At 43.6% G+C, this 21607-nt stretch overlaps 2 protein-coding genes across 2 annotated transcripts in view; both read left to right on the top strand.

Annotated features, from left to right (window-relative positions):
* PRMT8 (protein arginine methyltransferase 8) overlaps positions 1–5813 on the top strand; it is a 67045-nt gene extending 61232 nt beyond the window's left edge. The window contains exons 9-10 of the mRNA XM_087722264.1: positions 3709–3830; positions 5383–5813. Of these exons, the coding sequence (XP_087578390.1) occupies positions 3709–3830; positions 5383–5466 (206 nt within the window). The 3' untranslated portion in view covers positions 5467–5813. The remainder of the gene's footprint in view (positions 1–3708; positions 3831–5382) is intronic.
* A 7633-nt stretch (positions 5814–13446) lies between these two features.
* FOXM1 (forkhead box M1) overlaps positions 13447–21607 on the top strand; it is a 37478-nt gene continuing 29317 nt past the window's right edge. The window contains exons 1-2 of the mRNA XM_087722571.1: positions 13447–14079; positions 19504–19646. Of these exons, the coding sequence (XP_087578697.1) occupies positions 13578–14079; positions 19504–19646 (645 nt within the window). The 5' untranslated portion in view covers positions 13447–13577. The remainder of the gene's footprint in view (positions 14080–19503; positions 19647–21607) is intronic.

Below are 21607 nucleotides of genomic sequence, written 5' to 3'. Positions count from 1 at the left end.
GGGCTGCTTGCTCTGATCCGGCATCACAACGCTGGAATAAAACGATGCTTTACAATTGAAACCTAAAAGCGATGGCTTTACTCATGTGGAAAACGTGGTATTATTATTTTAAACTACCACATTTTTTTACTTTTACTGCCCTGGGTGCGCTCTGGGGGAAGGAAGGTTCCCATGAAAGTAATTCTAACAATTCGGCCCCAAATGCAAGCACATAACTGCACTCAGGCAGTGGTGCAGGAAGCTTTCTTTATTTTTTCCATTCTTAGCGTGTCTTCTTCTCCGCTTCCGCTGCCCTGGACCTTCACTGGATCTGCAGCTCAGGACAGGGTAGCTCTCAAGGTCTTTCTCTTCACCTTTTGGTCTCCAATGTGTGTGCATGTGCTCCAGGGGTGGGATTCAATTTTTTTTTTTACTATCGGTTCTGTGGGCGTGGCGTGGCTGGTTGGGCGTGGCAGGGGAAGGATACTGCAAAATCCCTATTCCCTCCCGATCAGTTGGGACTCAGGAGGCAGAGAATAGATGGGGGCGCGGCGAGCCAGAGGTGGTTCTCTGAACTACTCAAAATTTCTGCAATGCAAGAAAAGAGGGAATAGAATCAAGGTCACGTGAAGTGTTAATACCACTTTATAATGCCTTGGTAAGGCCACACTTGGAATCCTGCATCTGGTTTTGGTCACCACAATGTAAAAAAGATGTGGAGACTCTAGAAAGAGTGCAGAGAAGAGCAAAAGATGATTAGGGGACTGGAGGCTAAAACATATGAAGAACAGTTGCTGAAACAAGTTATGTCTAATCTGATGAAAAGGAGGACTAGGAGTGACATGATAACAGTCTTCTAATATCTCAGGGGCTGCCACTAAGAAGAGGGGCTCAAGCTATTCTCCAAAGTACCTGAGGGCAGGACAAGAAGCAACGGGTGGAATCTAATCGAGGAGAGAAGCAACTTAGAACTGAGGAGAAATTTCCTGACGGTGAGAACAATTAATCGGTGGAATGGCTTGCCTTAAGAAGTTGTGAATTCACCAACACTGGAGGTTTTAAAGAAGAGATTGGACAGCAATTTGTCTGAAGTGTTGTAGGGTTTCCTGCCTAAGCAGGGGGTTGGACTAGAAGACCTCCAAGGTCTCTTCCAACTCTGTTATTCTGTTCTATTCTATTCTATTCTATTCTATTCTATTCTATTCTATTCTATTCTATTCTATTCTATTCTATTCTATTCTATTCTATTCTATTCTATTCTATTCTATTCTATTCTATTCTATTCTTCCCTATCCCTATCCCTATCCCTATCCCTATCCCTATCCCTATCCCTATCCCTATCCCTATCCCTATCCCTATCCCTAGCCCTATCACTATCACTATCACTATCACTATCCCTATCCTATCCCTACTGTACTCTACTCTACTCTACTCTACCCTACCCTACCCCTACCCCTACCCCTACCCCTACCCCTACCCCTACCCCTACCCTACCCCTACCCCTACCCCTACCCCTACCCCTACCCCTATCCCTATCCCTATCCCTATCCCTATCCCTATCCCTATCCCTATCCCTATCCCTATCCCTATCCCTATCCCTATCCCTATCCCTATCCCTATCCCTATCCCTATCCCTATCCCTATCCCTATCGTATCCCTATCCTATCCCTACTCTACTCTACTCTACTTTACTCTACCCTACCCTACCCTATCCCTATCCCTATCCCTACTCTACTCTACTCTACTCTACTTTACTCTACCCTACCCTACCCTACCCTACCCTACCCTACCCTTATTTCTATTCCTATTCCTATTCCTATTCCTATTCCTATTCCTATTCCTATTCCTATTCCTATTCCTATTCCTATTCCTATTCCTATTCCTATTCCTATTCCTGTCCTGCCCTATCTTATCCTTAGATGTCCCCTGACAGCAGAATAGCCTCTTCCATCCTCCTGCGAATCCATTCTGGGCATTGTTGAGTGGGTTGAAAGGCAGCCAGTCCCTTAGCTTAGATAGTTAAGCTCCAAGCTTTTGAACAAGATCAATAACTGCAGTAACAGAATTGTGCACAGTAAGCAGTTGGCAATCAAGGGCAGATCTTTCTTGGATCTGCCATTCTGGGATCCCTGTATGGCATCTGTCAGCAGCCTGGTGGCCATACTTTGCCCTAAGTGCAGTTTCTGGATTCCTTCAGGGGTGGCTTTGTGGATGGCGTGTTGCTGTAGCGAAGGTAAGATAACAGAGTAGAGTAACAGAAAAACAGAGTTGGAAGGGACCTTGGAGGTCTTCTAGTCCAACCCCCTCCTCAGCCAGGAGAACCTATACCATTTCAGACAAACAGTTGTCCAACATCTTCTTAAAGACTTCCAGTGTTGGGGCATTCACAACTTCTGGAGGCAACTTCTGTTCCACTGATTAATTGTTCTAACTGTCAGGGAAATTTCTCCTTAGTTCCAGGTTGGTCTATATATAATGAGGATGACCTATATTTATTTTGTTTTAAAGACAAAGGGACAGCAATATTAGTGAATATTAATGATTCTCAGCTCTACAGAGAATCATGAAAACTGCCCAGAATATCACCGGGGCTCCAGCTACCAGCCCTGGATGACATCTTCGCATCTCACTGTTTGAGGAGGTTCCACCACAAAACCGCAAAGCCCTTATCCACGGAGACATAAGCGCCTGGTCTAATCCGCGCCGTCTGAATCGCTAAAGCAAATGCGACCCTACCGCGATGACATAACCGCGGAGGGCAAATCCGCCCCTTCCGAAGCACCCTAAACCTAACCCTAAACCTAAACCTAACCCTAAACCTAACCCTAAACCTAACCCTAAACCTAACCCTAAACCTAACCCTAAACCTAACCCTAACCCTAACCCTAACCCTAACCCTAACCCTAACCCTAACCCTAACCCTAACCCTAACCCTAAACCTAACCCTAACCCTAACACTAACCCTAACCCTAACCCTAACCCTAACCCTAAAGCAAATCCCTAAACCTAATCCTAACCCTTACCTGAGGAAGTTGCATAGCATTCTCAAAGCCTCTTCCCATCCTCCTTAAAATCTTTTTAGACTGTTGCCTTCTGGCAGAAGATACAGAAACAATTAAAACTAGGACCTCACGTCTTCTGAATAGCTTTTATCACAGAGCTATCATTGCACTCAACAATGAACTTAAAAGGACCACCAACAATGAGCTATTGGACAGCACTCCTTGGTCTGTTGTGTGGATGCTTGGGTGGTTTAGGGGTGGGGAATTTGTGTCTGTGTGTGTGTGTGTGTGTGTGTGTGTGTGTGTGTGTGAGAGAGAGAGAGAGAGAGAGAGAGGTGGGTTCCTACCAGTTCGCACCTATTCGGTAGAACCGGTTTGTCAAATCTACCGAACTGGTTAGAAGAGGTTCCACTAGTGGACCCGGAAAGCAGGCCACACCTACAGAAGAGGTCCCAAATTTTTTTGAAACCCACCACTGGTCCTTGGATATAATTATTCTATACTATCATGCTCATATTTATAAAACTCAGTGCCTCTGTGAAAGGTAAGGATGACGACTGCGTTTGTGGCTGTAAAAACCTTGGAATTTGCGAAGTCTTGGTACATTTTCTGGGGAAGTAAAATCACTGAACTTTATCCTATATCTCAGCGCCGCTTCGCAGAACTGTCGTCTCAGGTAATCTGCAGGTAAACAAAGACCAAATATACCTTTTTCTTCTTTTGGTAGCTCCAGACTCGCCTTACACTCACTGGAAGCAAACTGTCTTTTACCTGGAGGATTATCTAACTGTCCGAAGAGGGGAAGAAATCTATGGAACCATTTCCATGAAGCCAAATGAAAAAAACGAGGTAAGTTAGGTTGGTATGTGTACACACACACACACACACACACACACACACAGAGACATTGTTCCCCCGAAAATAAGACCTAACTGGAAAATCCTAGCGTGAATTTTCAGGATGTTTTTTTAATATAAGCCCTACCCCCCCCAAATAAGCCCCAGTTAAGATTGTCAGCCAGATGGATATATTTATTGATGGCGAACTGTGCGAAACTTTTACAAAATTCAGTGCTCAATTGAGCAATAAAATACAGAGCATTGCCCTGCCTGGATCCAAACTAGGTCCACCATTGATCTAAATCAGCAGTATGGGGAACTATGCCCCCCCTTACAGATTAACAGAGTTGGAAGGGACCTTGGAGGTCATCTCCAACCCCCCCGCTTGTGGTGGTCCGCCTGGCAGCAGATTCGGACAGTGAGGAGGTTGGGGAGGAAGATGGGCCAGTCCTGGATCCTGGGGAAGGCTCAGATGAGGGCTCTGTGTCGGAGGCAGAGAGGGGGCCAGAGCCGTATGCCAGTTATCAGCTGCCTTCAGAGTCAGAGATCAGTGAGGCAGAAGAACAGCTGGAGCCTGTTCCCAGTGTGCGCATGCGCAGAGTTGCCAGACAAAGTGAGCAGCTAAGGAATATGGGTCGACTTGGGAGTTTCTTACTGCATTTCTTAAGTGAATCCCTGCAGCTGTTAAGTTAGTAACACGGTTGTTAAGCAAATTTGGCTTCCTCATGGACGTCACTGCATGCCTCTGTCATAAATATGAGTCAGTTGCCAAGTGTCTGAATTTGACCCTGAACAGGTGTGATGGTCCTAAGTGTGAAAAATATTCGTAAGTTACTTTTTGAAAAAAATTAATACAAATAGAAAGAGCAACCTGTTCAAAATCCATATAGGCAATGCATGGCTGGTTACAATTATTTTGAGTAATATTCATCACAGTAATAATAATAGCGTTCTCTGATAGTAATCTCACAATAACAGGGTTTTTTGCATCATAATATTAATATATATTAATTAATACTAATCAGAATAAATCAACATTAATAAGTTGCAGTAATCAAACCTAATAGTAAAATGAATCTTTCTCTGCAGTTTTAGAAGTTCTAACTTCTGTTTCTCTTATTTAACCACCGATAAAATAGATCCCTGTTCTGACCCCCTCCTCCATTCAGTAACGAGAGCCGAGACACACTTAATGAGAATGTCCTTTAATAACAAGATCAGAATCTCGGTGGCTGAAAGCCAAGTAAACAAACAGATAAGGACTTTGGCAGCAAGGCCGACAAACCTTGGCAGCAATTCAGACAAACTCTGGCAGCAATCCAGCCTGCCAAGTTTGTTTCTCTTTAGTCAAAGTGTTGACTTCTGCAAGAAGGGCGTGGCACAAGCAGTCTTTTTTATAGTCTGGAGAGGAGCCTAATGACCATCAGCTGAGCATAATTACCTCCTTGTAACCGAACAGTCACTACGCGAAGTGTCGTAAGTCGAGGATCTACCCCATGTGCAGGGTTAACCGCAGGCCTTCTCTCGTTCGTAGCATCTGACGATCTCTATGTTCTTTGCAGCGGGACCTGGACTTCACGGTGGAGTTGGATTTTAAAGGGCAGCTTTGCGAAGCCTCTGTATCTAATGACTATAGGATGCGCTAACGGGCGGCCATCTTCGAAACCACAAAAGAGGAAGAAGGGCGGTTCTGGATTTGACACAAAGTGCGGTTCTGGATTTGACAGCATTCGGAGGGGTGAGCTTCATCTCTAGCAAAACTCTCGCCGCCCAGACGTTCTCTGGAATTTGCTCATCTCTCTCTCGCCCTGCCAAGACCGTCCAAGGAGTAGCTACAATCTCCCTTTATAAAGGATTGTATACATATCCCTTTTACCGAGCCCCTGGTATTGTGTTGACTTGTATCCCGACACGTTTAAGGGGGCCACCAAATTAAGAAAACTGTTATCATCTTGTTAGTTCCACCATTTATTTTTTCGTTTCGTTTTTTTTAAAAAACGCGTACAAATAATATTCATGTACTTGTATTATGTTTTCTGCAAGCTTCCATGGATCTTTTTTATATATATATATATGCAGCCCAGGAGTGGGTTTCTCCTGGAATTGCTGCTGGTTCGGTGCGCGCGGGCACATTGGCACAAAAACAGGTCTGCGCATGGGCAAAACGTTAAAAAAGGGAAAAAAATTAAATTTGCGCAATTACAATTGTTCTGCACATGCACAGAAGTGAAAATCAAGATGGCGGCCCTATAGGAAAACCAATTTGGGGGATGTGGCAGGCCGAACCAGTACGAACCCACCTCAGATCCCGCCCTTGGGATACTACCAATTCCCTAAGTTTGTCTTAGGAAACGGCCACCTCTTTAACCTCCTACAGGTAGTCCTCGACTTAAGACCACAATTGAGCCCAGAATTTCTGTTGCTAAGCAAGACTTTTTTCAGTGCCCCATTTGACGACCTTTCTAGCTGCCATTGTTAAGCGAATCTCTGCCCTGTGTTCAATTAGTCACGTGGTCGTTAAGTGAATCTGGATCTCCCCCATGGACAGTGCTTGCCAGAAGGTCACCAGAGGGGATCACCTGACCCTGAGATATTGCAACCGTCATAAATACAAGACGGTTGCCAAGCGCCTGAATTCTGATCGGACGACCGTGGGGTGGGGTGGAGTGGGGAATGCCGCAACGGTCATAAGTGTGAAAAACGGTCATGAGTCACTTCTTTTCAGTGCTGTTGTAACTTCGGACCCCAAATGAGCTGTTTTAAGTTGAGGACTATCTGTATTCAGTTGTGACCAGTGGTGGGTTTCAAAATTTTTTAGAACCTCTTCTGTAGGTGTGGCCTGCTTTGTGGGAGTGGCTTGCCAGCCATGTGACCAGGTGGGAGTGGCTTGTGAGCCATGTGGCTGGGTGGGAGTGGCTTGCCGGCCATGTGACTGGGTGAGGGTGGCCAACTTATAAAATGTGGTGAAACTCACTTAACAACGCTCTTGCTTAGCAACCCAAATGTTGGCTCAGAAACTCTGGCATTTGAAGCATGCAAGTCTTAAAGCTGTCAAGTTACAAGACCCTTGCACCCCTAACCCTTTAGAAAAGAATACCCCTGGAGTGTTCAGACTCGACAGCTTTAAGACTTGTGGACTTCAACTCCCAGAATTCCTCCTCCTGTAATGTTGGCTCAGGAACTCTGGCATTGAAGCACGCAAGTCTTAAAGCTGTCAAGTTACAAGACCCTTGCACCCCTAACCCTTTAGGAAAAAAAACTCCAGGGGTGTTCAAACTTGACAGCTTTAAGACTTGTGGACTTCAACTCCCAGAATTCCTCCTGTCGCTCTTCATCTTGATGATGTGCGGATGGGAGGGGGAGGGAGCTGGAACCAGTTCTAAACGGCACTGTAGATTTGTGGAACCTCTTCTATAGAAGAGCTTAGAACTGGCAGGAACTCACCCCTGGTTGTGACACTCGGTGGAATTGCCAAAGCGGAAGGATGCATCTCCAGTTTGTGTCAGAACAAATACGAAAGGGAGGATACAAACATAAAATAAAATTTGGTGCTCTCTATGCTTGGTCATTCATTTTCAGATGTCTGCTTACCTGACCAGGTAATGTTTTCAGTGCTAGAGAATAAAGTTTCTTCTTGCAAATAGCCGTCTCGTTTTAATTGAAAAATCTTTTGGAATTCGGTGGGGTTCTCTCATTTAGTTAAAGGTCCCCTCGCACGTGTGTGCTAGTCGTTCCCGACTCTAGGGGGCGGTGCTCAAAGCCGAAGAGCCAGCACTGTCCAAAGACGTCTCCATGGTCATGTGGCTGGCATGACTAAACGCCGAAGGCACACGGAACGCTGTTACCTTCCCACCAAAGGTGGTTCCTATTTCTCTACTTGCATTGTTTAAATGCTTTCGAACTGCTAGGTTGGCCGAAGCTGGGACAAGTAACAGGAGCTCAGTCAGTTACACGGTGCTAAGGATTCGAACCGCCCAACTGCCGAACTTTCTGATCGACAAGGTCAGCGTCTTAAGCCACTGAGCCTCCACGCCCCTTTTCTCTCGTTCACATCTGTTCAAAATGGAGCAGAATGCAAGCCTTTGCTTCAGCAGCCTTCAGGAATGTTTGGGTGTGTGAGTTTGTGTGTGATTTTTTTTTGCTGCCCTACTTCATTTAGAATAACAGAGTTAGAAGGGACCTTGGAGGTCTTCTAGTCCAACCCCCTGCTTAGGAAGGAAACCCTATACCACTTCAGACAAATGGTTATCCAATCTCTTCTTAAAAACTTCCAGTGTTGGAGCATTCACAACTTCTGGAGGCAAGGTGGCCACTCTCCAAGCCTGATAAAAGTTGGTAATTGTCAACTATCTTGAAAGACTGTGGGCTGGGATTTTGCTGGAGAGGAATTCGCTGTAAATTAAATAAAAGGTTACTTCAGTTACACTGTACCTTATACTTTATATGCACTTTTTATATTGTTTTATATATTTTACTATACATTGTACAGTACATTGAAGACGGCATTTAATGTTGTTGTATGATGTGCAATGACAATAAAGTAAACTAAACTAAACTAAAAATGTATAGGGTCTCCTGCTTGAGCAGGGGGTTGGACTAGAAGACCTCCAAGGTCCCTTCCAGCTCTGTTTTACTCTACTGGGATCATTGCGTGGCTACACAATATTGTGCAATGACAATAAAGTCAACTAAAGTGAACTAAACTAAAGTAAAAATGTATACGGCCTCCTGCTTGAGCAAGGGGTTGGACTAGAAGACCTCCAAGGTCCCTTCCAGCTCTGTTTTACTCTACTGGGATCATTGCGTGGCTACACAATATTGTGCAATGACAATAAAGTCAACTAAAGTGAACTAAACTAAAGTAAAAATGTATACGGCCTCCTGCTTGAGCAAGGGGTTGGACTAGAAGACCTCCAAGGTCCCTTCCAGCTCTGTTTTACTCTTCTTGGATCATTGCGTGGCTACACAATGTTGTGCAATGACAATAAAGTCAACTAAAGTGAACTAAACTAAAGTAAAAATGTATACGGCCTCCTGCTTGAGCAAGGGGTTGGACTAGAAGACCTCCAAGGTCCCTCCCAGCTCTGTTTTACTCTACTTGGATCATTGCGTGGCTACACAATATTGTGCAATGACAATAAAGTCAACTAAAGTAAAAATGTATACGGCCTCCTGCTTGAGCAGGGGGTTGGACTAGAAGACCTCCAAGGTCCCTTCCAGCTCTGTTTTACTCTACTTGGATCATTGCGTGGCTACACAATGTTGTGCAATGACAATAAAGTCAACTAAAGTGAACTAAACTAAAGTAAAAATGTATACGGCCTCCTGCTTGAGCAAGGGGTTGGACTAGAAGACCTCCAAGGTCCCTTCCAGCTCTGTTTTACTCTACTTGGATCATTGGGTGACTACACAATATTGTGCAATGACAATAAAGTCAACTAAAGTAAAAATGTATACGGCCTCCTGCTTGAGCAAGGGGTTGGACTAGAAGACCTCCAAGGTCCCTTCCAGCTCTGTTTTACTCTACTTGGATCATTGCGTGACTACACAATATTGTGCAATGACAATAAAGTCAACTAAAGTAAAAATGTATAGGGTCTCCTGCTTGAGCAAGGGGTTGGACTAGAAGACCTCCAAGGTCCCTTCCAGCTCTGTTTTACTCTACTTGGATCATTGCGTGACTACACAATATTGTGCAATGACAATAAAGTCAACTAAAGTAAAAATGTATACGGCCTCCTGCTTGAGCAAGGGGTTGGACTAGAAGACCTCCAAGGTCCCTCCCAGCTCTGTTTTACTCTACTTGGATCATTGCGTGGCTACACAATGTTGTGCAATGACAATAAAGTCAACTAAAGTGAACTAAACTAAAGTAAAAATGTATACGGCCTCCTGTTTGAGCAAGGGGTTGGACTAGAAGACCTCTAAGGTCCCTTCCAGCTCTGTTTCATTCTACCGGGATCATTGTGTGGCTACACAATATTGCGCAATGACAATAAAGTCAACTAAAGTGAAGTAAAGTAAAAATTTATAGGGTCTCCTGCTTGAGCAAGGGGTTGGACTAGAAGACCTCCAAGATCCCTTCCAGCTCTGTTTTACTCTACTGGGATCATTGGCCTAAGGTGACCAGACGTCCCACTTTCAGTGGGACAATCACGATTTTTAATGATTTCTCCCATGCCCTGCAACGTGTTCAAAATTTTCCAAAAGAAAGAAAACAATTTTAAAAAGGACGCCGTTCTTATTTCTCTGAAGTGTTGTTCCCGATGTGGACTTTAGGGGGCAGTGGTTTCCCTCTCCCCGGTCGGCTCCCTCCCCTTCTGCGCCTGCTCGTGCTGACTGTTTTTCTGCAGGCAGCGCGGCGAGGAGGAGGTTCGGTCCCGGACCAAGAGGCTCAGCCGTTGGAAGGTTTTTCTTTTCTTTTCTTTTCTTTTTTTGCCCTCTTCTCTCGGGCGCCGCTCTCCCTGCAGCCATTTCTCCCTCTTTCTCTTTTTTGTCCTTTCTCCTCCTTACCCCAAAAAGAGAACGGGAGGGAGAAAGAGGAGGTGTGGGGCAGATCGTGGGATCGCTGGTTTCTGAGCTTGGTTGGCAAGGATCCCCCACCCCACCACCTCTTAAGGAAAGAGGAGGTGTGGAATAGATCGTGGGATCACTGCTTTCTGAGCTTGGTGGGCAAGGATCCCCCACCCCACCATCTCTTAAGGAAAGAGGAGGTGTGGAACAGATCGTGGGATCACTGCTTTCTGAGCTTGGTGGGCAAGGATCCCCCACGTCACCATCTCTTAAGGAAAGAGGAGGTGTGGAACAGATCGTGGGATCACTGGTTTCTGAGCTTGGTGGGCAAGGATCCCCCACCCCACCATCTCTTAAGGAAAGGGGAGGTGTGGAACAGATCGTGGGATCACTGCTTTCTGAGCTTGGTGGGCAAGGATCCCCCACCCCACCACCTCTTAAGGAAAGAGGAGGTGTGGAACAGATCGTGGGATCGCTGTTTTCTGAGCTTGGTGGGCAAGGATCCCCCACCCCACCACCTCTTAAGGAAAGAGGAGGTGTGGAACAGATCGTGGGATCACTGGTTTCCTAGCTTGATGGGCAAGGATCCCCCACGTCACCACCTCTTAAGGAAAGAGGAGGTGTGGAACAGATCGTGGGATCGCTGGTTTCTGAGCTTGGTTGGCAAGGATCCCCCACGCCACCATCTCTTATGGAAAGGGGAGGTGTGGAACAGATCGTGGGATCACTGGTTTCTGAGCTTGATGGGCAAGGATCCCCCACCCCACCATCTCTTAAGGAAAAAGGAGGTGTGGAACAGATCGTGGGATCGCTGTTTTCTGAGCTTGATGGGCAAGGATCCCCCACCCCCACCATCTCTTAAGGAAAGAGGAGGTGTGGAACAGATCGTGGGATCACTGGTTTCTGAGCTTGGTGGGCAAGGATCTCCCACGTCACCACCTCTTAAGGAAAGAGGAGGTGGGATCACTGGTTTCCTAGCTTGATGGGCAAAGATCCCCCACCCCACTATCTCTTAAGGAAAGAGGAGGTGTGGAACAGATCGTGGGATCACTGGTTTCTGAGCTTGATGGGCAAGGATCCCCCACCCCACCACCTCTTAAGGAAAGAGGAGGTGTGGAACAGATCGTGGGATCACTGGTTTCCTAGCTTGATGGGCAAGGATCTCCCACGTCACCACCTCTTAAGGAAAGAGGAGGTGGGATCACTGGTTTCCTAGCTTGATGGGCAAAGATCCCCCACCCCACTATCTCTTAAGGAAAGAGGAGGTGTGGAACAGATCGTGGGATCACTGGTTTCCTAGCTTGATGGGCAAGGATCTCCCACCCCACTATCTCTTAAGGAAAGAGGAGGTGTGGGGCAGATCGTGGGATCGCTGGTTTCTGAGCTTGGTGGGCAAGGATCCTACTATCTTACTATTTTATTTTTCTTTATGTACACTGAGAGCATATTCACCAAAGACAAATTCCTTGTGTGTCCAATCACACTTGGCTTATAAACTATTTTATTCTTCTTTACTCTACTCTACTCTATTCATTTCTATTTCAATTCTAACATTCTTGAAAATGTAAGCCAGCATAAGGCATTATAATGCAAGCTAGCCTTAACTTTCAAACAGTTCAGTTAGTGACCAAAGTTACAATGGCATTGAAAAAAGTGTCTGATGACCGTTTTCACACTTAGCGACCATTTTCACACTTAGCGACCGTTGCAGCATCCTCATGGTCACGTGATCAAAATTTTGATGTTTGGCAACAGATTCATATTTATGATAATTTCAGTGTCCTGGGGTCATGTTTGACAAAATATAATTTTTTTAATCAAGCCCCCCCCCCCACCCTTCCCGGTCAATGGTGTCCCTCTTTACCAATCTGAAAATCTGGTCACCTTAATCATTGCGTGGCTTCACAATATTGTGCAATGACAATAAAGTCAACTAAACTGAAGTCAAGTAAAAATGTATAGGGTCTCCTGCTTGAGCATGGGGTTGGACTAGAAGACCTCTAAGGTCCCTTCCAGCTCTGTTTCATTCTACTGGGATCATTGCGTGGCTACACAATATTGTGCAATGACAATAAAGTCAACTAAAGTGAACTAAACTAAAGTAAAAATGTATAGGGTCTCCTGCTTGAGCATGGGGTTGGACTAGAAGACCTCTAAGGTCCCTTCCAGCTCTGTTTTATGCTACTGGGATCATTGCGTGGCTACACAATATTGTGCAATGACAATAAAGTCAACTAAAGTGAACTAAACTAAAGTAAAACTTTATAGGGTCTCCTGCTTGAGCAGGGGGTTGGACTAGAAGACCTCTAAAGTCCCTTCCAGCTCTGTTTTATTCTACTGGGATCATTGCGTGGCTACACAATATTGTGCAATGACAATAAAGTCAACTAAAGTGAACTAAACTAAAGTAAAAATTTATAGGGTCTCCCGCTTGAGCAGGGGGTTGGACTGGAAGACCTCTAAGGTCCCTTCCAGCTCTGTTTTATTCTACTGGGATCATTGCGTGGCTACACAATATTGTGCAATGACAATAAAGTCAACTAAAGTGAACTAAACTAAAGTAAAAATTTATAGGGTCTCCTGCTTGAGCAAGGGGTTGGACTAGAAGACCTCTAAGGTCCCTTCCAGTTCTGTTTTATTCTACTTGGATCATTGCGTATCTACGCAATGTTGCGCAATGACAATAAAGTCAACTAAAGGAGGAGAAGCGACTGCAGCAGCCTGACCCCGCCCCTTTCTCCCCGGCGGCCCGCCCTTCTCTCCCTGACGGCCCCGCCCCTCTCTCTGCCTGGCCGCCGCGCCATTGGCCGCCCCGCCCACGTGACCGCAGCGCGCTTGCCGGCGCGAAATTCAAACCGACCCCTGGTGCCGCGTCGCTCGCCCGGCCGCTCCGGCCTCGCCGAGCAGCCCGTTGGAGCGGCGGCCGGTAAGGCGGAGAGGGAGGAAGGCAAGCAGGCAAGGCTTGGCCGGCAGGAGCCGCTCTGGAAGCGGCTGCAAACGGGGATTGGCTTTGCATTGGGAGCGGGTCGCCTTAAACCCGGGATCGATGCTCTTTCCCCGGGGAAGCCCAGGGTGATTTCCCCCGCTCTTCCCCACGGTCCCCCCACCCCGGCCCAGATCTCGTGGGATCACCGGGGAAAGTCAGTGGGTTCCCCCCGAAAAGTCTGTCCCCCATCGTGGGATCGGTTGCTTCTTTCCCAGGATCCCCTCTGCCTCCCGATGAGGATCCCTTGGGCTCTCCAGCATGAAGAGCCGATCTCATCAGCCGCTGATCCTCAAGAAAAGGAAGCCCTCTCGGCCGGGCAGCCCCGCGGAGGAGGACGAAGAAGCCAGGAGCCCAGCGGGCCGGATCAAGCAGGAGCAGCAAGGGATCGCCTTCGATCGCCAAGGCATCCCGGGATCTCCCAGCCAGACGGCCGCAGGAGGTGACCGCTTGGCCCTGGTCAACCTTGGCGGGGTCAGCAGCAGAAGCCCTGCCCCAGCGGAAGCCCAAAGCCGCCTTCTGGACTTGCTAGGCACTGAACAGTCTCCTAGGAAGGACCCAGGCTTGGGGAGTCTATGCGGTAGCTCTCTGGGCCTGGAGACCAAGCCGTTTGAGAACAGATCCGGATCTGGAGAGGGGACCGTCGCTGCAAAGCAGGAGGATCCGGAGGAAGAGAATCTGGCTGAGATGTTGACCTGGACCACGGAAGAATTGGATTTTTTGGCCGCCCAAACTTTGGGTAACCAAGAAGAGGAAAAAAACAGTATGTAGATCTTTTCATTGGGAGGTTTTTTTGTATGATGGGCCATGAGGAGCCCCATAAAGGTATTTGGGGGGAATAGAGAGAACTGGAGCTCTTTGGAATAGAATAGAAAATAGAATAGAATAGAAAATATGGCATATAATAGAATTAGAATAGAATTAGAATATAATTTAATATATGGCATAGAATAGAATATGTGGCATAGAACAGAATAGAATAAATAGAATTAGAATCTATGGAATAGAATTAGAATAGAATATATGGTGTAGAATAGAGTAGAATAGAATTAGAATATATGGAGAAGAATTAGAATAGAATATAATATATGGTGTAGAATAGAGTAAAATAGAATTAGAATATATAGAATTAGAATAGAATATGTGGCATAGAATAGAGTAGAATAAATAGAATTAGAATATATGGAATAGAATTAGAATAGAATATATGGTGTAGAATAGTAGAATAGAATTAGAATATATGGAGAAGAATTAGAATAGAATATAATATATGGTGTAGAATAGAGTAGAATAGAATTAGAATAGAATATGTGGCATAGAATAGAGTAGAATAAATAGAATTAGAATATATGGAATAGAATTAGAATAGAATATATGGTGTAGAATAGTAGAATAGAATTAGAATATATGGAGAAAAATTAGAATAGAATATATAGCATAGAATAGAGTAGGATAAATAGAATTGGAATATATGGCATAGAATAGAGTAGAATAAATAGAATACATGGAATAGAATTAGAATAGAATATATGGCATAGAATGGAGTAGAATAAATAGAATTAGAATATATGGAATAGAATTGGAATAGAATATATGGCATAGAATAGAGTAGAATAAATAGAATTAGAATATATGGCATAGAATTAGAAAAGAATATAATATATGGTGTAGAATAGAGTAAAATAGAATTATAATATGTAGAATAGAATTAGAATACATGGAATAGAATTAGAATAAAATATATGGCGTAGAATAGAATTAGAATATATGGACTAGAATTAGAATAGAATATATGGCATAGAATAGAATTAGAATAGAATTCTTGATTGGCCAACTATGATTGGACACACAAGGAATTTGTCTTTGGTGTATATGCTTTCAGTGTACATAAAAGATACATTTGTTAAGAATCATAAGGTACAGCACAATGATAGCCTTAGGATACAAATAAGCAATCAAATCATACTAGGAAATGATCAATATATAAATCGTAAGGATACAAGCAACGAAGTTGCATCATTAGTGGGAGGAGATGGGTGATAGGAACGATGAGAAGATTAATAATAATGCAGACTTAGTAAATAGTTTGACAGTGTTGTGCGACTTAGTTGTTTAGCAGAGTGATGATATTTGGGGGGGGGGGAACTGTCCTTGTGTCTAGTTGTCTTGGTGTGCAGTGCCCTATAGTGTCATTTTGAGGGTAGGAGTTGAAACAGTTTATGTCCAGGAGGTGAGATATTTTCACAGCCCTCTTTTTGACTCGTGCAGTATATAATTATATAACAATTATATTACATAATTAATTTTCATAATAGAATATATAATAATTATACAATATAATTATATAATGCAATTTAATGACTGCTATTGGTAGTTCTCGACTTACAACCATCCGTTTAGGGACCAAAGTTAACAACAGCAATGAAACAAGTGACATGGCTGTTTTTCACACTTATGACTGTTGCAGCATCCCCGTGGTTGCGTGATCAAAATCCAGACCTTTGCCCACCTCCGTATTTATGACGGTTGCAATGTCTTGGGGTCGTGGAATCTCCTCTGGAGACTATCGGATGAACAAAATCAAGGGTGGAAGCCAGATTTCATTTAACAAGGGCAGCAATTTGCTGAACCGTCGTGGCAAGCAATCGTGTAGAATGGGACAAAAACTTATTTCGCAACAGTCTCGCTCAGCCAGAAGAATTTTTGGACTCAGTTTGTGGTCGTTAAGTCGAGGACTATCTGTAAAAATTTTGTAGCGACCGGGATGGAGGGTGATTGCCGTCTGCTTGGCTTTTCCAAAAAACGGAGATGCCTTCAAAACCCTTTCTAAAAATGAACATCTAACAGGACAGAGTTTGGGAAGTTAACTGGGTGTCGGTAGAATGATGGATAGATGGATTGGACTTAAATTGAGTTAGTTTTGTGAGAAGTCCAGTTTAGTTTTTGACACGACCTGTCCTCTTATCCAAAGGCAGAATAGAATAGGAGAAATCAGAATAGAATAGGAGAAATCAGAATAGAATAGGAGAAATCAGAATAGAATAGGAGAAATCAGAATAGAATAGGAGAAATCAGAATAGAATAGAATAGGAGAAATCAGAATAGAATAGAATAGAATAGAATAGGAGAAATCAGAATAGAATGGGAGAAATCAGAATAGAATGGGAGAAATCAGAATAGAATAGAATAAGAGAAATCAGAATAGAATAGGAGAAATCAGAATAGAATAAAATAGGAGAAATCAGAATAGAATAGAATAGGAGAGATCAGAATAGAATAGAATAGGAGAAATCAGAATAGAATAGGAGAAATCAGAATAGAATAGGAGAAATCAGAATAGAATAGAAGAAATCAGAATAGAATAGGAGAAATCAGAATAGAATAGAATAGAAGAAATCAGAATAGAATAGAATAGGAGAAAAGAATAGAATAGGAGAAATCAGAATAGAATAGAATAGGAGAAATCAGAATAGAATGGAATAGAATTCTTCGTTGGCCAAGTGTGATTGGACACACAAGGAATTTGTCTTCGGTGCATAAGCTCTTAGCGTACATAAATACATTAATCAAGAATCATAAGATACAACCCTTAGTGATATTAATAGGATACTAAATAAGCAGTCAAATCATACTAGGAAACTAAATAAAACAATATAATCGTAAAGATACAAGCAACAAGGTTATAGTTAGTCATAAGTAGAAGGAGATAGGTAATAGGAAGCTTGTTAGAACGGAAGAGTAGAGTAGAGTAGAGTAGGATAATGGAAAGGAATAGAATAGAATTCTTCATTGGCCAAGTGTGATTAGACACAAAAGGAATTTGTCTTTGCTGCATATGCTCTCAGTGTACATAAAAGAAAAGATACACTTGTCAAGAATCATAAGGTACATTTAATAATAGTTGTAGGGTACAAATAAGCAATCAAATCATACTAGGAAACAATATAAATCGTAAGGATACAACCCACAAAGTTACGGTTATAAGTGGGAGGAGATGGGTGATAGGAAGGATGAGAAGATAAATATTAGTACAGTCTTAGTAAATGGTTTGACAGTGTTGTGGGAATTCAGCAGAGTGATGGCACGTGGGGAAAACGTAAGCTGCACAACATTTGTATATTCTTCAGAGGTTTTGATAACTTTCTCGTGTGTTTGACCATCGGTGTGATTATGTGGGATGTTGTTGTTGTTTTTTAGCGATGGAAACATTTTTATTCAACGATGCATTACTGCATATTATTTATTTCAGGCAGGAAATCAAACTCTATATATTACCATTAATCATTTTAGTCGTATGAGAGATGTTAAAACAACCGATGAGGTTAAAGGTAGTCCTCGACTTATGACTGAGTCCGGAATGTACGTTGCTAAGTGAGGAATTTGTGAAGTGAGTTTTGCCCCATTTGACGACTCTCCTTGCCATCTTTCTTAAGGGAATCACTGCAGTTGTTAAACGAATAAGACAGTTGTTGAGGGAACCTGGATTTTGCTTGTCAGAAGGTCGCAAAGGTGTGACCGTCATCAATGTGAATCAGTTGCCAAGCAACTGATCACGTGCACATAGGGATGCTGCTACGGTAATCAGTGTGAAAAAGGGTTGTGAGTGCCTTTTTTCAGTGATGTTGTAACTTCGGACGGCCATTAAATGAACTGTTGTAAGTCGAAGGCTGCCTGTAGACAGCATACAGGTGTCATCAGTAAAACCTTCTAAGGTTAAGAAATAATCATGCAATTATCTCACAAAAGTCCAGCTTCAAAGAGTTAATGCGATCCTATATCATGGTGAAATCCTCTCCTTTTGCGATAATAGAGCTGAACGCGGCGGGAATTTCACTGTACGTGATACGAACCCACAGTCAGCAAAAGTGTGTTTTTTCCAGCTCTGCAAGAAATTGCAGTCTCTTCTCTATTCATTATAACCTGCTTTTTAATGTAAAGTCTGTTTAAGATGGAAATCCCCTGGGAAAGGCTGTTTCCTTTATTAAAATAACAACTGGCTGAACAATTAGCCAGTGGAACAGCTTGCCTCCAGAAGGTATGGGTGCACCAACACAGAAGGTTTTTTAAAAAAGATTGGACAGCTATTTTTCCAGAGTGGTGCAGGGTCTCCTGCTTGAGCAGGGGGTTGGACTAGAAGACCTCTAAGGTCTCTTGCAACACTGTTATTCTGTACTCTGTATCTACGTTTTTTATTTTATTTTCCTATATACTGTTTCCCCAAAAATATTTTCTCTCCCCCCCACCCGCTTGTCCTTACTTTCAGGAAGGTCTTATTATTTTTTAAGTGTCGGAGGGGGCCAGCATTGTCCCCTCATGGCTGCTGCTGGATTGCAATATTTTCAGCTTATTATTATTGGGCTTATTATCTGGAGAGGTCTTATTTTCGGGGAAACCGGGTACTGCTAACAGATCCAAAGGTTTATGCTATTCTCACTTAGAATAGAATTGAGGGGACGTTGGAGGTCTTCTAGTCCAACCCCCTGCCTAGACAGGAAACCTTACACCACTTCAGACAAATGGTTATCCAACATCTTCTTAAAAACCTCCAGTGTTGGAGCATTCACAACTTCTGGAAGTTGTTCCACTGATTAATTGTTCTGACTGTCAGGAAATTCCTCCTCAGTTCTAAGTTGCTTCTCTCCTTCATTAGTTTCCACCCATTGCTTCTTGTTCTACCCTCAGGTGCTTTGGAGAATAGTTTGACTCCCTCTTCTTTGCGGCAGCCCCTGAGATATTGGAAGACTGCTATCCTGTCTCCCCTGGTCCTTCTTTTCATTAAACTAGACATACCCAGTTCCTGCAACCGTTCCTCATATGTTTTAGCCTTCAATTTTCCCCTGATCATCTTGGTTGCTCTTCTCTGCACTCTTTCTAGAGTCTCCACATCTTTTCTACATTGTGGCAACCAAAACTGGATGCCGTATTCCAAATATGGCCTTATAAAGTGGTATTAACCCCTTCACGTGATCTTGATTCTCTCCCTCTGTTTATGCAGCCTAGAACTGTGTTGGCTTTTTTGGCAGCTGCTGCACACGGCTGGCTCCTATTTAAATGGTCGTCCACTAGGACTCCAAGATCCCTCTCAAAAGTTATACTCAACCTCTTTCGGCTGAAAGGCTAAAATTCAAGCTTCCTCTTGAAGGATCTACACACGAAATCTAAAAACTCTGGGTTTCTATCCACGTAGGCGGCGAGGAGGCACCTGGCCTGAACAGCAGCCTGACCAACATCCAGTGGTTGGGGAAGATGACTTCAACCCCGCTCAGCTCCTGTAACATGAACAAAGACACGGAGAAGGAAAACCAGACCCCAAAACCCAAGACAATTAAGGTAAGCAAAAAGACCAAAGACCCCAGATGGGACCCTTACACACAAGGGTGGATTTTTAAAAAAAAATCTTTTAAGAAGAAGCTAAGATCAATGTAGAGATGTTATTAATTTCTTTATTTCTTTTTTCTCATTAGATTTTAGACTGTGTTTGTTAAAAATCTATACTGTGTACAGGTTCTGGGAAGTTGGGGGGGGAAGGAGGAGGGGGTCAGGGGGGAGGGTGGGGGGAGGGAGGGATATAGCTTAGGCTAGACACAATGTGTTAGATCTCAATGCAATGTGACTTCACATCAGAGGTGGGTTCCTACCAGTTCGCACCTATTCGGTAGAACCGGTTCGTCAAATCTACCGAACCGGTTGGAAGAGGCTCCACCAGTGGACCCAGAAAGCAGGCCACACCTACAGAAGAGGTTCCAAATTTTTTTGAAACCCACCACTGACGCACACACATGCACACACACAGAGAAAGAGAAAGAGAAAAAAAGGAAGAAAGAAAGAAATAAAAAAGAAAAAAGAAAGAAAAAGTCAGAGAGAGATGAAAGAAAAAAAGGAAAAAGGGACAGAGAGACAAAAGGAAGGAGAGAGAGAGAGAGAGAAAACACATGGCTGGCAAGCCACTCCCACCAGGTCACATGGCCGGCAAGCCACTCCCACAAAGGAGGCCACACCCACAGAGTAGGTTCGAAAATATTTTGAAACCCACCACTGCTTCACATATATACTGTTTTTCTTTAATTTTTTTTAAAAAATAGGGTAAGCCAAGTACATCAACATATAGTGGAAATACACCAAGGGGAGGAGGAGTAGGGAAGAAGAAAGAGGGTAGAGAGGGATGGGAGAGAGGGTGGGGGGGGGAGGCGAAAAGGAAGGGGGGGAGCGGATCTGGAGAGAGGAATGGTAGAGGGGGAGGGGAAGTAGGGTAGAGGGGGATGATGGAGGGAAGATAGAAAGTTGGAGGGTGGGGGAAGAAAGAGGTGTATGAAGAATGGAAGAGGTATATTGGGCTTTTATTTTCTGGGGCATTGTCGACAAGAGGAATTGATGCAATTATTGTTTAATACTGTATGGTGTATACATGTGAGTGTATGAAAATAAAAATAAAATATACTAAACTGAGAAAAAAAATGTTTTGATTTAAATTGGATTTTTTTTTTACATTTTGTTTTTATCAAATCTATTGGAATAAAATGCTTTTGGAGTAAAAAAATCTATCTAAAGATAGATTTTTTTTCTATTTTAAGAGACATTAATAATTTAGTTTGTTCAGCATGAAAGTGGAGCTTAGTTATGTAGCAGGAGGCTGTATATTCTGCAGTGTTTACATTTTTTTGGGTGAACTCGTTCAATGAATCCAAGCTCTGCAAGATGAGATAACATGCCTTCATTGATACATTCACCCAATTTCACAGCAACCATGAGATAAATCATAAAGGAAAGTTCAGGAATATTCCTTTATCCCGTTGTTTTGCAAATCTATGCACGATACGAATTGTGTGATTGTTTGAAGAGAAATGCATCTGTACCAAGTATGAGGAGGAAGGGCAAGCTGTAAAAATGAAAATGAAACTTTCTTCTCCTTTTCCCCTTTCTCCTCCTGCTTCTTCTTTCCTCTTTCTCCTTCCCCTTTTTTCCTTTCTCCTCTGCCTTCTCCTTCCTTTTCTCCTTCCGTTTCTTCTTCTCCTTTTCCCTTTCTCCTCTTTCTCTTTCTCCTCCTTCTCCTTCCCTTTCTCCTTCTCCTCCTTCCCTTTCTCCTTCTTCTCCTTTTCCCCTTTCTCCTTTGCCTCCTCCTCCTCCTTCCCTTTCTCCTTCTTCTCCTCCTCCTTCCCTCTTCTCCTTTTCTTTCTCCTCCATGGTTTTCTCTTTCTCCTTCTCTTCCTCCTTCCCTTTTTCCTTCTCTTTTTCCTCCTCCTTCCCCCTTCTCCTTCCCCTTCTCTGGATGTGAGGGCGATCTGGCTGCGACA

This window comes from Thamnophis sirtalis, unplaced genomic scaffold (assembly GCF_051295495.1).
Source record: "Thamnophis sirtalis isolate CommonGarterSnake01/CBP01778 unplaced genomic scaffold, rThaSir2_p1.2 scaffold_9, whole genome shotgun sequence".
Taxonomy (NCBI): domain Eukaryota; kingdom Metazoa; phylum Chordata; class Lepidosauria; order Squamata; family Natricidae; genus Thamnophis; species Thamnophis sirtalis.
The sequence above is the reverse complement of the archived record's forward strand: the minus strand, read 5'-3'. Positions and strand labels throughout refer to the sequence as shown.